Genomic DNA, 16,465 nt, shown 5'->3' on the forward strand with positions numbered 1-16,465 from the left:
CGTTTGTGGAGGCTTATATTGATAGAAAAATTATTTTAAAAAAACAAGAAAAATATATTAAATAACGGGAAGACAGTTGGAATCTAATGGGATCCAAAGGGATACCCCTCTGGTTTGACAGTGCATAAGCAGACAGATTCCAAGTGAGATAGTAGCTTTATGCATTTTGATGCCAATTTAATTTTAATTAAAATCAACTAATAAAAAAATATTAAAGTCAAATAAATATATTTAATTCATGGAGCGGATGAAGATAATTGAACCCTCCTTTTTTTTTCTCTGTCGTATTCATTTGTTTACTCGTGGTCTTTAAGCAAAGTTAAGAAGGAATGAAAAACTAGAAACCCAATTCATTTTCTATGTCACAAGTATTATTAATAATAATTTATAATTCAAGCGGACATAAATTGGAGGCTTCAGATTAGAGCATTGAAGAATTCTTGTGGTGTAGGTAGAGAATGAATTGCCTTGAGGATGAGAACAGAGGACTTGAACGATCTAAGAGAGTGGCCACTGTTATTTAGCTTTCGGACGAAGCAAAGAGGTCTTAATCTGAGAAAACTACGTGCCTTGGAAGAAGTTTGATCGATCGGATCGATAACGAAGCTTCTGATCCCAAGAACAGAGTTTTTTTTTTAAAAAAAAACGATGAACAGTAGATGTGATCGGATTCAGAAGCGCAATTTGCAAAATTTTATTATTCTACTCATCGAGATGGCAGATCTCGTGGAGCAGGCCAAGATTTTTTTTGGTTCGCCGGAGATTTGGCTGCCGCCGGAGGTGGTGACTAGTGGGCCTCGCTATCGTCGTCGTCGTCGAGGGGAAAGCAAGTGTCCTCGCCGCCGGTGTTCCACAAGAAGTGGGCGTAGTTGGCGGCGTAGAAGGTGTTGCTCGGATCGGCGGAGATGGCTTCCAAGTAGGTCTCTTCCGCGGCCTCCAGGTCCTTCTTTGCCAGCCAAAGGAAGTTCGCGTATCGGCTCAGCGCGTCGGCGTCCGCCGGCTTCGACGCCGCCGCCCTCTTGAAGTAGTGTTCCGCCCTGTTGAGGTCGCGGAGGACGAGGAAGAGGAACTGAGCGAAGTTGGCCAGGAGAAGCGGGTTCTCCGGCTCCCGAACGAGGGTCTCTTGGTACATGATCTCGGTGAGGAGGTACTCCGGGTACTCGACGTCGGGTGCGAGCTCGGCCGTCACCGGCGACACGAGCTGCCAGAGTGTGTCCCGATCCATGAGCGCCGCGTCTCTTGTGGCCGCTTGCAACCTCGATGCCTCCTCGAGGATCGCTTTCCAAACCCTCGCTTCCTCCTCTGCCGCGGCCCTGGTTTCCCCTTTTCTGTTTCCGGTGCTCGGAGCCCGTGAGATGGAAGATCCATCACCCGACCGCTCGTCGCCCGTGGCGCCGGCCACCGGCTTCGTCTTCCCTCCGCCCGCGCCGCTGCCTCCGACGGAAGCAGTTCGCCCAGTAGATGAGGACGACTTGATGATGACGGAGCGGTCGGGTTGGCTCTGTCGATGACTCTCCACCGCGACCAGCGGATTGGGCGTCGCCATGGCGGCGGCGGCGTCAAGGTGGCTCATGGAGTAGGCGGTGAAATTGGCGAGGAGGAGCATGAGGGAGACCATGAGGGTCGGCGTGCCGGAGAAGATGTGCTGGAAGAGCCAGACGAAGGAGGAATTCATTTCGAGGTGCACGCGCGCGAGGATCTCCCGGAGGTCCTCGCGGAAGAGGTCGCCCCGCAACCGGAGCGTGTAGCTATGCAGCTCGCGGATCATAAACACCATCGACGAGAAGGCCCGCTTCACGGAGCAGCACGCCAACTCGCCCGCCTCCCGGAGCCACCCTTCCTCCCACCGCTTCCGCCGCTTGATGATCCGCAGCGACAGCGGCAGATCCACGCTCTTGGCGTTCATCTCCACGCTCGTCGGCACCATCTGTCCGGACCAGTCCGGCGGATCCAGCCGGAGGGGGAGCCAGTCCGGCTTCGAGGACACAGAAGAACGCTCCGAATCGGGGCTAAACAAGGACGACGAGGTAGCCGACGAGCCGTCTCCCATCCGCCGCTGGAGGTCGAACGCCAATTCCTCGATCCTCCGATCGAGCTCCTCGTCGTCTTCGAAGTGCTGAGCCCTCGCGCTGCAGGCACACCGCAGGGCTTTCTCCTCCTTCTGTCGTCTTCTCGGAAGCTCCGGTCGAGAAAGCTTGCCGGTTCGGGCGGCGAGAAAGGGCGAGGAGAAGACCATCCGCTTGGCGGAGGGAGCCGGGGATGCAGGCAGCAGCTGCGACCACTGCAGGGAGGAGCCTGCGACCTGAACCGCCATGGATCCGCGCCCTAATCCACGAATCGAAAGCTCGATTCAAGGAGAAGATGAGAGGGGACGGTGCCACGGGATTATCCCGCACCGCCACTGCCACTCTCGCACCGTCAATTTATACGCGTGTAGTAAATCAGAGAGGGAAAAAAAATCTTTATTTTTTAGATTCATTGACTGCTGACGGCGGGGGTGAGGTCACGTGATCTCCATACTCGTGGTTGGGCACGGTCAGGCGTCAACGCGTGGGCACGTGTCGTCGGTAGGGCCCATGCCCTCCACGTGAAGGACGTGAACGTATCCGGGCGGGTCCGCGTCAAGAGCACGGGTGGCCATGCGCTGGAGGGCAGTTAAATCGCACGCCACCCAATTGAGCACGCCAACGTTGTGTTGAATTAAGTAAGAAATGTGGTGCATCTTCTAGAAAGAAAAAAAAAATTGTGATGCCTCGGCTTAACGTCTATTTAGTGTTAAGTAATCTTGTGTGATAAAAGATGATTTATTTGCTCTCAATATTTTCATAAATTTATTTTTAGACTACTACGAAGAAGATAAATCATGAATGATTACTAATCATTAGTACAACTAATCAAGACATAAAAGAGATTATGTTCAATCACGCTGAATTTCGACCTAATGTTAAACAATCTTGTTATCACAGATGAAAGGCAAATTACTGAGTTAAAATTAAAATTTAATTTTAATTTATTTGGTGAAATAGTCTTAGACTCTCAAGCAGTGACGAATAAATTACTTAGATAACTATAAATTGTCAGGAAGAGTTCGCTGAGATAAGAGGTTGAGATATTTACCGAGACACTAGACAGAAGATGCTTAGATTTGTGTTTGATGCTGTTTTTTTAAAATGGATTTATCCTTCTCTAATAGTGGTTCGAGTTATTATAGACATCTTCATATGCTCTCAAAGTCATGGTCTCCTGTTATAGGAGTTTGATGCTTTCAGTGCATTGAATGATTAAGTAACGGTTATCATCAATAGGGATCCTTTTAAATCGACGGATACAAATTTTTAATTAATTATCAATTAATACATTTGTTACATTTAAATAGCAAATAAAAAATTCAAATGGCAAAATGTTAATTCATTTACTTGGACAAATTTTCCTTAGACACATTTGTTACAATTGAGCAGCAAATAAAAAAATTCAATGGCAAAATATTAATTTATTCGTTTAAGCAAATAAAAAGATTAAAATCTAGCCCTAAATTTGTATTCCCTGTGGGTCCACGCGTGAGAGAGAGTCTCTCTTATATATTTATTCATAAATATCATATACTTATGATATAATATAAACCAATAAAATTATCTTGAAACATTTAATATAAGATTAAAGTCTCATTTACAACGAGACATACACTTCTTTTTCATCAACTTATATTCAACATTTAGTTCCCAGATATTTAAATTGAATCTCAAGTTCAGTAAATTAACAGGTAGATTTTTCTTTATAGACGGTTGATCTAAAAATACTATAGATCACTTACTATAAGTACTTTTTAATTTATCTTTATGACCGTTAAAAAAATTTCTATGAGATCTAACTAGCGCTATATAAATTAATCTAGGAGTAGGATACTAGGCGTATGGTGCTATAATAAATGGTGAGATGTGTTCCCTAAATAAAAAGTTAGAATTTAATACATTATATCTTAATATTAGATAATCATTCACGATCCATATGAGTTTTTTAATGATCAATCGAGTCCTCAAGGTGTAGCGCAGACGATGAACGCATAACATATCTGATATAATGATCAGGAATCGATTCTCAAGAACTGACGACATGAGATTTATCCCACTATACGTCCATGTTTTATGTACCTGCATGTATTTTTCTTCATATCCGTGAAGGTTGCTAAAATAACGGATCTATCTTGTTCTAATGATCAATCGAAATTTTTTCGTGGGATTCGCTTCAAATTTAGTCAGATGGTAAGAATCAAATCTGATTATAAATAAAATATGGGTTAAGAGAAATGTGGACCTCGGCCAAAAGAAATAGAAGAAAGCGTGGAAATATCTGACGGCTGAGCGAAGCCGAGGACCAGCACAACGAGAGCCGGAAGTAGATAAACGACAAGGTGAGCACAAGAGTAGTGGCTGCCGGACCACCGACTACATCTACATGACGGCGACTCATTCGGCTCGCATTTATTCCAATTGACGGCTGGAATTATCCTTCTGGATACGGTGGATCGAGATCAGGACGCAGAGCTCAAGTTGCCACTCATGAAAAAGGTGGGTACAAAAATAAAAACCCTAACCTTCTTTAATTTTAATATCAATACAATGGACTGGCGGTGAGTTTTTTTAATTTTTACGAGACATTAAAGATGATGCAGTTGCTTATCGGCTTTAGGGTGAATCACTCTAAATTTTTATCCCTACATAATCTATACAAAAGAATTGAAAATTACTTTTATATTTTATAGATTTACTGGGTAAGCATTTCAGCGTAAGAAATATTTACTGAGCAAGCAGATCGTACCGTTGATTTTCATGGCGTTGCGACACCGAGGCCCCACCGGAGAGACTCCGCTGCACATCCGCCGGCCGGGGACCATGCCGTGCCAACAATGACGGCCATCCTTCCTGACTCTCTCCCTTGGCTGCATGCATCCAAATTTTTCAGCATAAATATCTCTAACACTAGAGAATGATTCACAACTAACACTGGTGGCAAGAACCACGTGCAATTTAAACCGATAATTTAGAGTAGAAAAGAAGGAAGAATGGTTTCTAAGTTTTAAAAGAGGTAACGAAAGTGGTTTTTTAAGACTAAAGGGACGTAATAGCAAACGTCAAATGGCCAGACAAACATCTCACACGCGAAAAGACTCACCGGAATAGGAAATATTCTCATTCTTAATGAATGGTTGGCACGGCTAGTTGGGATGAGCAGTCCTATTACTGCATGTTCCAAATATGAGTTTGGACAAAGCAGCAGGTTGTTTTCATTCCCCAACCCTAGAATAATAGTATTTCATCGTTCACAACCATTGCTGTCCCTGTTAATATGAACGAACAAATATGAAAATAATAAATATTATAAGAAACATTATTATGGATGAAAGCTGTGAAACTTATTTCTGCTTTCCAAAATGCAAAGCTACGGTTTTCTTGAAATATATTTTGAGGTGAACAAGTGAAAGGAAATCATATAGGATTAAAACTTATTTGAGCGCTCCCTCAAAACACTTTGAATCATGTGAAGTGCAGTTCAACATCCCAGTGATAGGGAATGATACTTTAAAACTTGGATAAAAGGTTAAAAAAAATTATTATCAGAATCAGGGATTGAATAAATACCTTAGTAACAGAGAAAAATAAAAAATCAATGTAAGAACTCAACAGCAAAGTTGGTCATATGTCAATGGTCAGTTAGGATTAACAGACTCCGATAATCTCGTATTGAAGGGACTTCCCTGGCTCAAGCAAAGGACCTAGTTCAGTTTTAAGAACATTGTTGATAGCTGGAAGAAGATACCATTAACTTTAGAACTAGAACAACACATTTCCGATCCAAATAGATAAGAACACCGCTAAGGCTCCTATGAGAACAAAAAAACAAGAGCACCACATATGACACAGTATCCCCATACAGTATGCCACTTGAGGCCAAATGATCAAGTTAAGAAAGTTAGATCAATGCCAGAGCAGGAACAGAAGGATCACGCTACAATTCACTGTCATGTAGCTACTTGACTAGAATAAACCAATAAGAAAAAGCCAGGACACAACTGGTGCAAAGTAGAAACTACAGAGGAGGTTCATGAACTAGCAGGCAGCCAAGCAAATTATAGTGGAGAACAGGAAAGGAAAAAAGTTCTAAGAACACCATTCTAACCAGCAATGTTTTCTCCAACAGGTAACATGAATCAAATCGAGAAAGGGAAAAGAACAAATGAAAAGCTTCCTACTGCTACTGACATGTGTGGTGTGGACTGTTCCTGGGACCAGCTCAAATCAGTAATTTTTTTATAGAAAAAGAATTAAGCAAAAAATGGCAAGGAATAGAGCAAACGAAAAATACATGTACTACTTTGTTTCCGCCATGGAAATATGGCAAAAAGAACAGCATAATTGGAGATGCAGTGCTAGGGAAACCACTGTGAGACCTGGGACAGTCACTAGAGTCTGCAATGACTTGACATACTTGGCCCACTGAAACATGGGGAACAAATATTAGAGAAGCTGATTTTCATATATAGATATATATAGTTAAGGAACAGAGGTTGTTTAAAGTGTAAAAGGTGCAAAGTCGTCAAGATTGTGATCCAGAATCTAAAATTCTACCATCCAAAATAGGCATTCAGATCTCAAACAAATTGAAAATGGGCTGGTTCCACAGTTCTAAAATATCAGACTAAACATTGCCAAGTGGTTAGTTCTATTGGTCAAACTGGTTTACTTGAGAAATGATCCTATAGACATAATTTATGGTTATAAAAATATTTTATGAGTTTGATAAAGATAGAAAATATAATAATAAATTGAATAATTAAATAATCAACTACATCATGATGGTAGACTAATTCCTGTTTCAACCAGCCGAACCAGTCCAATTTTGAAAACACTGGCTGATGGCTCATGAGCCTAATACATCCTATGTTCCATTAGGTTGGATTTCAATCTTAGCAATCATGACTTAATCCTATGTTTTACTAATTTAAAGCTTCATATTTACTAAAAATAGGCCATCATTTTTTGATACGGTATCACCTAACAAAATGTTTGATTATATAATGTTTTTCTTTTACTTTTGCCATTATCATCCATTTTATAAAAGTTATGACTTGCTAGATAAAGCAAAGAAAATCTTAATTGTTAGATTGAATCAACCATATATCTATTTCTTATACGAATAACAAATTATGCTATAGGAGGTCAGCCTATTTCAAGATTTCTTTCCATCAACTATGAAATGATTTGCTGATGCCAATATGGAGCATAGGGTCTATTTGCCCACGAGAAAGTGATTCCATAGAAGAATTCAGATTTCAAGGCACACGGGTTTTCTTGGACTCAAGAATTTTGGCCCCAGACTCTTCCGCCCGGAACTAGGTGAGCACTGCAAAAATGAACAAAGGTCGACCAAGAGAGGTGGAAGTTGCTCAAGTAGGGTGGAAGTTCAGTGATGCTAGAGGCCAATCGAGGTCAATTAAGTGAGTGTGGAGATTGATCGAGCAATAGCAGTAGTTGATATAGCTGCAAAAGTCTATCAAAGTTGACGAAGCAAATTTGGAGATCGAGCCACCTTACTGGTTGCAGGAGATGGGAGAAGATAGGGTGGAAGTTATGGGAGTTTTCTCACCAAGTGTTTCTCCAATTCCCACCTCTTCTCCCTCTCCTTCCCTTTGCTCCACGTGTGCTGCTTATATGACAGCTTCTTCACACAAAATACTCCCGAATTCGGCCACCTTATCTGCTCTTGTGATACAGCTAGTAAGAATTGGAAGGCGACACATTTCAACCTAATCCTCGTTTTAGTTTGTATCAAAATCACACTTGATACACCAGAATTAAATTTCACAGACCAATTATGGTACAGTGAACAAACGTTATATTTTATTAAGAAGGTAGACTGTGATTAATTTTGATGAAGTATAAAATAAAATTATGTTAATATTTTTATTAAATAATTTTAATATTTATTAGTAATTTTTATGGGTTGTTTTTATATATAAAAAAATATGTATGGTTATTGATCCTGTCCGAACGCTGAATCAACGGACGCTGGGCACGTGGCGCTCTCCGGGTCGTCGATGTAGATCTCCGGCTAGTCTCACGAAGCTCCGGCGAACTTGCACAGAAGTCGGGCCGGGAAGGGGTTCCCGGCGGCGACCCTCCGACGCTCAAGTCAGGTAAGCAAGTGGTGGTGGAAAAAGTAACTCCAAAGCTTCTAGAACGCGTACCTCCGGCGAAGTCTGCAGCTCTTTATATAGAGCGGTGAAAGAGCTTCTACACGCCTACCGAGGCGCGTACGTGTCCGCAGCCCATACCTCAGTATGTGTTTGTCAGAAAGCTTACCTGACGCCATACTGCAACAGTCTCATCGCACCTTCGATGGGACAACAGAACACCCCGTTGTCAGACTAGGAGTATGGCTTAGCCATACGACTTGACGGCTGTCAGCAGATGTTCCTGTCCCTATTTACCCACCGCGAGCCAGGACGTCCATCCGGCCGGCTCGACGAAGAGCGCCGTTCGGACGACCCTAATTCCCTGCGCCGGCCGGGCGGCGCGCCCATTACGTCCTGCCTTCTCTTAGGCCTTCCGCTCGGCCACTACTTACTGTTTCATTGAGCGTCGGAACCCCGATCCCTGTCAGGATGCTTTTTACTATCATATGTTTACTGGCAAACCGATCGGCTTGCCCTTTTCTCATGAGTCCGGTCGGCTCACCCTTCTTCGACGGACCACCTGGCCTTTTGACCTCCACGTGACGTTGACCCCTCGTTAGGGGTCCCGGGCTCTTACCACCGGATCACTTGCCTTCCCCTCGAGTCTAGTCGAAGGAGGCGAAGTCCGACTGACTGGACTGCCGATCTGACTGAGCAATGATCACTGCATTAGTCCGCTCGGCCAGGCATAGGTATACTCATCCGTTCGGCGGTATCTTGTCCGTGCCTTGTGTTCTCTTGGAATCCACGTCCGATGCTCTCCCCTACTACCCGTCACGTGCGCTGCGCACGGTAAGGGGAGCTCATTAAATGCGGCCAGTATCCTGCTGACACGTGGCGATCGTGCGTTTGTCAGCGTATGGCGGTGGCGTCACTTCCGATGGGACAGCCGCCGTTTGAAATGAACGGCTAGATGACGACCTCGATATCGGCGACCTGGATCGGACGGCTGAAATTAATAGCGGCCGCCCTTATAAAGTGCCGACTTCCGCTTTCCACCGCATTTCGGCCTCATCTTCTCTCGACGTTTCGCTGCTCCTTTCTTCTCCGGCGACCTTGCGTTCCGGCTCTCCGGCGACCCTACAGCCCCCTTCGATCATCTTCTTTGCCCGTAAGGATTCCTCTTCCTTGCCGCCTCTCCTTTTTTCTCTCTATTAGCTATTTCTTTCATCATCCCGCATTCTTTCTCTGTTTTTATTTCTCCCTCCTTCCATCGCGCGTCCCTCCCTAGCCTTATACCATGACCAACACCTCACAGCTGACCGACGGTGCTCCGGGTCTTTGGTATTCGACCATGGAAAGCCGGTTCGACGAGGAGGACGCCTTGCGCCTCACTCGAACCTATGATTTGCCGACCGACCACCAAATAGTGTTAGCCTCACCGACCGATCGGCCTCATGAACCGCCGCCCGGCACCGTTTTATTCTTCCGAGACCAATTTTTGGCCGGACAATGCTTTCCACCCCACAAGTTCTTCTTACAAATCTGCAATTATTTTCGCATTCCGCTCGGCCAGGTAGTCCCTAACTCCATTAGGCTGTTGAGCGGAGTGATAGTCCTTTTTAAACTGAACAACATCCCCCTCGACCCTAAGATTTTTCACTACTTTTTTTATCCCAAGCAAGCCGAGTGGGGTACCTTTATTTTCCAATCTAGGATAGGCTTCGTCCTTTTTGATAATATGCCGAGCTCCAACAAACATTGGAAGGAGCACTTTTTCTATGTGCGCTTTCCCGAGCGGCCAACTTTTCGCACCAAATGGCAGACTGCGATGCTGGCGCAACCGGAGCTCGGCAAATTTAGAGGCGATGCGGCCTACCTTCATGCGGCCGAGCGGTTGGTGGGTCAGCGCTATCACATTGATAAGCTGCTCCTCCCAGGAGTAATGTATATATTCGGCCTATCTTCCACCTCAGCCGATCTGCCCTGCAGCATGAGCAAGCGATTCTCATCCCTCCTTTTTCTTTTGTTCTAATTGATTTAATCTTTGTTTCTGCAGCTGAAGTTATGTGGCGTGCTAAGGCGACCGAGAAGCTCAAATTGAAAGCCGCTCAGATTGAGGCGGTGAAGAACAAGGAGGTCGCCGAGCGGGGCCTTGATCCAGCCGATCCGACCGGCGAATTAGGCGAGGGGACTCAGGATGCCCCTGAAGCCTTAGCAGCCACTACCTCTCATGACGAGGCAGCGGGCGACACAGAACCTTCCACCCAAGCCGAGGTGGAGGGTCGTTCGGCCGATGATGTTCCGCTAGTCACTCGGAAGCACCGACGACCGGAATCTGCATCTGCCTCAATTCCACTTAATGATCCATAGCCCGAGCGGGGCGCGGATGCTCCGGTGTTGTCCGGGACGGTTTCCCTAGAGAGTACCCCGACCCCACATGGCTCTCCGAGGGCAAGCTCTGAGGTGCCGCCGTCCAGCCCTTCCAGAACTCTGCGCCGTATCAGGCGTTTGGGCGAGCTTCCTTCCTCGTCCACCGGTGGGCCATCCGGTAAGGCCGATGCTTCTCAGGGCGAGCCGAGTGGCCAGAATTTAATTAAAACCGTCATGCGCCTCCCCTCAGAGGAATATATGGCTGCTGCTGATCGGCCAGTGGTCCCCGAGCAGCAGATCACCTTGACGGGCCCTCTTGCCAAAGCTTGGGAAGATGCTCGGCGCCGAATAAAAGCAATGACTCCCGGGCAGCTCGGCGACAGCAACCTTCAACAGGCCACCGGGGTATGCTCTTTTTCCTTGTTCGTGTATTTGAATTAAGTTTTTAACCTGTCCACTTTTGCTCGTAGAACTGGGTGGAGCAGATTGCTGTTAGCAATCGGTTGGCCGAGCTGGAGGATGAATTGAAAAAACTCAAGGCCGCGGGGGACAACCAACAGTCGACGGCCGCTCTGGAGAAGGCCAAAAAATTACTGGAAGCCGAACGGAAACGAGCTTCCGATCTAGCGAGCAAGGTCGTTCGGCTCGAAGCAATGGTCAAACAACGAGATAAGGAGATCAAGACGGCGATCACCCGGAAGCGTCAGGCCATCGATGACATGGACCGAATGAAGGTGGAGATCAGAGGGCTAGAGCAACGCATCAAGGATCTGGATGCCCTTCTGGCCACCGAGAAGGAGGGCCGCTCGGCCGATCTTCAAAGATTTGATGGAGATTTGAAGGATCTCCAAGTTGCCAGCGACGCTGCCCACGCCAAGCTCAAAGAGTATCAAGAGGGGGAGTCGGCTCGCTCCGACGAGGTGAGGAAGGCATTCGTCCGCTCGGATGCCTTTGGGGAGAAATTTACTGACAAGATCTCCCTCACCTTTGAAGAGGCGATCAAAGCGGTTGTGGATCACTTAAAGGCCAAAGGCCACCTGCCCGCCGAGCTGACCATCCCTCCCGAGGACCTCGCGACCGTGATGGGCGCCATCCCTGATGCTCTTTTTGATTTCGACGCATGAGGAGTGTTTCTTATGAACTTTTTTGTATCCCCGCCGTTCGGCCAAACTTATTTTTGCTGTAACTTTTTTAGTTAGCCCTGTGCTTAATAGATAATCTTTTCCTTTCCTTCCACTTTTGTTTTGGCAAGAAATTTTTCTCTCGTCATAACTAAAGTGTTCTTTAAAACTCCTCCGGTCGGCTCCACGCTCTAACATGGACCCAAGCCGCCTGCCTTCAATAACGCCTTTCGCCACGCAATTAAGCAGCCGCTCGGAACGCGAACGTCACTTGTTCACTTGCTCGCTATTTTAATTCTGATTAACCATCTCTTACTTCGCGCCTTACCTCAAAGGGGTTTTCGCTAGATTTTCGCAATGCGAGCCGCTCGAACGTTTATAGACGCCGGCTTTACGGCTAACTTCGACACCGCCGATCGGCGGAACCCTTGGCCAGCCTTTGAATTAATTTCGCTTCCTGCATTACAAGGACACGGGCGACTAGCATATACACACAAATGAGTTACATTCGTGCACCTTTCATCCAGCTCGATAAGGCTGGAGATGATTTGCACTCCACGGTTGATCCAGCTGCTGCCCGTCTTCATCCTCCAAGTAGTAAGCGCCCGAGCGGAGTTTTTCAATAACCTTGAAGGGACCCGCCCAAGGAGCTTCAAGCTTGCCGACGTCGCCGACCGGCTTGACTTTCTTCCAGACGAGATCGCCGACCTGGAATGATCTGGGGATTACGCGGCGGTTGTAGTTTTGCTTTATTCGGTGCCGGTATGCCATCAGCCGAACGGACGCCTTGGCTCGCTCCTCGTCGACCAAATCTAGCTCCATGTTCCTCCGTTCGGCGTTGCCATCATCATAGCTCTGGATCCGGACGGACTCAACGCCGACTTCGACCGGAATGACCGCCGCCATACACCAAATGGAACGGCGTGACGCCTGTTCCTTCCTGTCGTCGGATGGCCCATAAGACGCCCAGCACTTCATCCGACCAACTTCCTCCCAAATGGTCGAGCCGAGCGCGAAGAATTTCGGCTTGACCGTTGCTCTGGGGATAAGCCACGGACGTGAAGTGTTGCTCAATGCCGTAGCTTTTGCACCACTCCTCTAGCATCTTCCCTGTGAATTGTCGCCCATTGTCGGAAACCAATCGGCGAGGGATTCCGAACCGACAGATGATGTGTTGCCAGATAAATTTTTTGACCATCTGCTCTGTGATCTTGGCTAGCGGCTCGGCCTCCACCCACTTGGAAAAATAATCAACCGCCACTAGCAAAAATTTCCGCTGCCCGGTCGCCATCGGAAATGGACCGACAATATCCATTCCCCATTGATCGAACGGACATGAAACTGCTGATGCATTCATTTCCTCTGCCGGTCGGTGGTTGAAGTTATGGTACTTTTGACACGAGAGGCACGTCGACACGGTCCGAGCGGCGTCTGCTTGTAAAGTCGGCCAAAAGTAACCGGCCAAGAGGATCTTCTTGGCCAACGATCGTCCGCCCGGATGCCCCCCGCACGATCCTTGATGTACTTCTTGGAGGATGTAAGCCGAGTCCTCCGAGCTCACGCATTTCAACAACGGGCGTGAGAAAGCCTTTTTGTAAAGCTGATCGCCGATGAGTGTGAACCGACCGGCTCTCCTCCTTAACAGCTGGGCTTCATACTCATTAGATGGTGTGACACCCGAGCGGAGGAACTCTATGATGGGTGTCCGCCAGTCGCTTGGAAATGTGAGGCATTCCATCCGGTCGACGTGCGCCACCAACAGTACTTTTTCAATTGGCTGCTGAATGGCAACCGGCGTTATTGAGCTCGCGAGTTTGGCTAACTCATCAGCTGCTTGATTTTCTGCTCTGGGTATCTTCTGGACAACAACTTCTCTAAAATCGGCTTTGAGCTTCTCGAAGGCTTCCACGTAGAGCTTGAGCCGAGCATTATTGATTTCGAAGATACCAGAGAGCTGCTGAGCGGCCAACTGCGAATCCGAGTGAAGTGTTATCCGACCGGCTCCCACATGCCGAGCTGCCTGCAAGCCGACTATGAGGGCCTCATACTCTGCTTCATTGTTGGTAGCTTTATAATCCAGCCGGACGGATAAGTGCATCTTCTCTTCTTGAGGGGAGAGTAACAATATTCCAATCCCGCTTCCGAGCCGAGTGGACGACCCATCCACATATATTCTCCACATAGCTTCCGGCTCCGGCCTTTGCACCTCAGTCACAAAATCGGCCAAGGATTGCGCTTTGATCGCCGAGCGGGGCTGGTATTGGATATCAAATTCACTTAACTCCGTCGTCCACTTGATGAGCCGTCCGGATGCCTCTGGATTTAGTAGAACACGTCCGAGCGGGCTATTGGTTTTGACAATGATCGTATGCGCCAGGAAGTATGGACGAAGGCGCCGAGCGGCAAGGACCAGAGCGAAAGCCAGCTTCTCGAGCCCAGTGTAGCGAGATTCAGCATCTTTTAAAATGTGACTAAGGAAATACACAGGCTCTTCTCCGCTCGACCTCACTAAAGCCGAGCCGATTGCATGCTCGGTTGAAGACAAGTACATATAAAGTGGCTCACCCGCAATCGGCTTGGCTAATACCGAGAGAGAGTTCAGATATGCCTTCAAGTCTTCGAACGCCCGATCGCATTCTTCATCCTAGTGAAACTTAGTGGCCTTGCGCAAGATTTTGAAGAAAGGGAGGCTCCGGTCGGCCGTTTTGGAGATGAATCTGGACAAAGCAGTTATCCGACCCGCTCTTGTATTTCTTGGAGGCGGCATATCTTGCTGAGCTTTCACCTTGCTGGGATTTGCTTCGATGCCCCGCTCGGTCACTATGTACCCCAAGAAACGCCCTCCTTTTGCTCCGAACAGGCACTTCTGGGGATTTAGCTTGACTCCATATTTGCGTAGCGTTCGGAAGGTTTCTTCCATGTCCTTGAAGAGATCGGCCGCTCGGACGGACTTAATGAGAATGTCGTCCACATAAACTTCTAGATTCCGCCCGATCTGCTCTCTGAATACTTTATTCATCAAGCGCTGATATGTAGCTCTCGCATTCTTTAATCCGAACGGCATCACATTATAGCAATAAGTGCCGTCGGCCGTCACGAAGCTGACTTTTTCTTGATCTTCACGGGCGAGCGGCACTTGATACGCGTCGAGCATCTAGATTAATTCGCAGTCCGTCGTAGAGTCCACCATCTGGTCTATCCGGGGCATAAGATAAAAATCCTTTGGGCAAGCTTTGTTGAGATCACGGAAATCTATGTATACTCTCCATTTGTTGCCCGGCTTGGAGACCAATACTACGTTCGCGAGCCAGCTCAGGAATTTGGCCTCCCGTATATGGTCGGCCTTCGAGATTTTCGCCACCTCCGCCCGGATGATGGAATTTTGCTCCACGCAGAAGTCCCTTTTCTTTGCTTTATCGGCCGAGCGTCCGGTCAGACATGCAACTCGTGCTAGCCACGCTCGGTGAAATCCGGCAGCTCATGTGTCGACCAAGCGAAGACATCATGATTTCTTCTGAGGCAGGATCAGCTCCCTCTTCTTTCGCTTCTCCTCCAGATCGGACGCAATAAAAGTCGTGGCCTCCGATCGGGTTGGGTGAATCTGCACTTCCTCTTTTTCTTCATAAATTAAAGAGGGTGGCTTTTCGGTGATGGCGTTTACCTCGATCCGGGGCGCCTTCCGAGCGGAATTGGCTTCTGCTCGGACCATCTCGATGTAGCATCGCCGAGCTGCTAGCTGATCTCCCCGTACTTCTCCCACTTTATCCTCCACGGGGAACTTGATCTTCTGATGGAAGGTTGAGACGACCGCTCGGAATTCGCTAAGCGTCGGTCGTCCCAAAATGACATTGTAGGACGAGGGAGAGTCGACCACCACGAAGTTTGTTGTCCTTGTCCTCCTGAGCGGCTCTTCTCCTAGCGAGGTAGCCAGCCGGATCTGTCCGACCGGCTGAACTTCGTTACCCGTAAACCCGTAGAGCGGAGTTGTCATGGACAACAGCTCGGCTCGATCAATTTGCAGCTGATCGAACGCCTTCTTGATTGAGCTCCCTGTGTCAACAAATACGCGGTGAATAGTGTAATTGGCTATTACCGCTTTGACGAGCAGAGCATCGTCGTGAGGTACTTCAACTCCTTCAAAGTCCCCGCCCGAAACGATTTCGGGTCCTTCCGCCGTTTCGCCATACCGATCGCATGAATCTGAGCCGGACGCCGCCTTTCTAGCTCGGTTGGAGTCTCCTCCGATCGGCTCGCCAGCAATAACGTTGATCTCGCCTCGGGAAGTATTGCTTTTATTTTCTCTTCCCGAGCGGACGGTCGAGACCGTTCTCTAGCTATTCTCCCGCCTTGGAGAACGATGCCGATCGGGAGTTTGTTGTTGTCGTCTAGTCCGATCGGCTCCATGAGTTCTCTCGTCGCCAACCGAGGGAGACCGTCCGTCCGATTAGGGCATGGATGAGCCACGAAGGAAGATTCGACAATCCCTTGTGTTGTGCGTATCCGTCCGGTGGAAGGCGGAACATCGGTCCATCTCTTCTTTGGCTTGGTGCCTCCTGCACATAGGACCCGTGGGGATCGGATTGCTTCCCTTGGTCCTCTAGGGCGGTGATGAGCGGCGATTTCCGCTCACGAGGAGCTCGCTCACTGAGTTTTTCCGGCCGCGCTTCTTTCACGCTTGATGTATTCATTAGCCCGGTGTAGCATGTGATCGTAATCTCGGGCGGCTTTCGGATGAGTGATCGGAAATCCACCAGGCCTTGTGTGAAGGCATTAATCATGGTTTCCGGCGGTTGGAATATCC

At 47.7% G+C, this 16,465-nt stretch overlaps 1 protein-coding gene across 1 annotated transcript; it reads right to left on the reverse strand.

Moving 5' to 3' along the window:
- Positions 1-610: 610 nt before the first annotated feature.
- LOC122043339 lies at positions 611-2,411 on the reverse strand. The gene has a single exon (XM_042603913.1). The coding sequence runs from the start codon at positions 2,312-2,314 to the stop codon at positions 788-790; it is 1,527 nt and encodes a 508-aa protein (XP_042459847.1). The 5' UTR covers positions 2,315-2,411; the 3' UTR covers positions 611-787.
- Between the last annotated feature and the right edge of the window lie 14,054 nt (positions 2,412-16,465).

The sequence above is a fragment of the Zingiber officinale genome, chromosome 2A (genome assembly GCF_018446385.1).
Source record: "Zingiber officinale cultivar Zhangliang chromosome 2A, Zo_v1.1, whole genome shotgun sequence".
Lineage (NCBI taxonomy): Eukaryota > Viridiplantae > Streptophyta > Magnoliopsida > Zingiberales > Zingiberaceae > Zingiber > Zingiber officinale.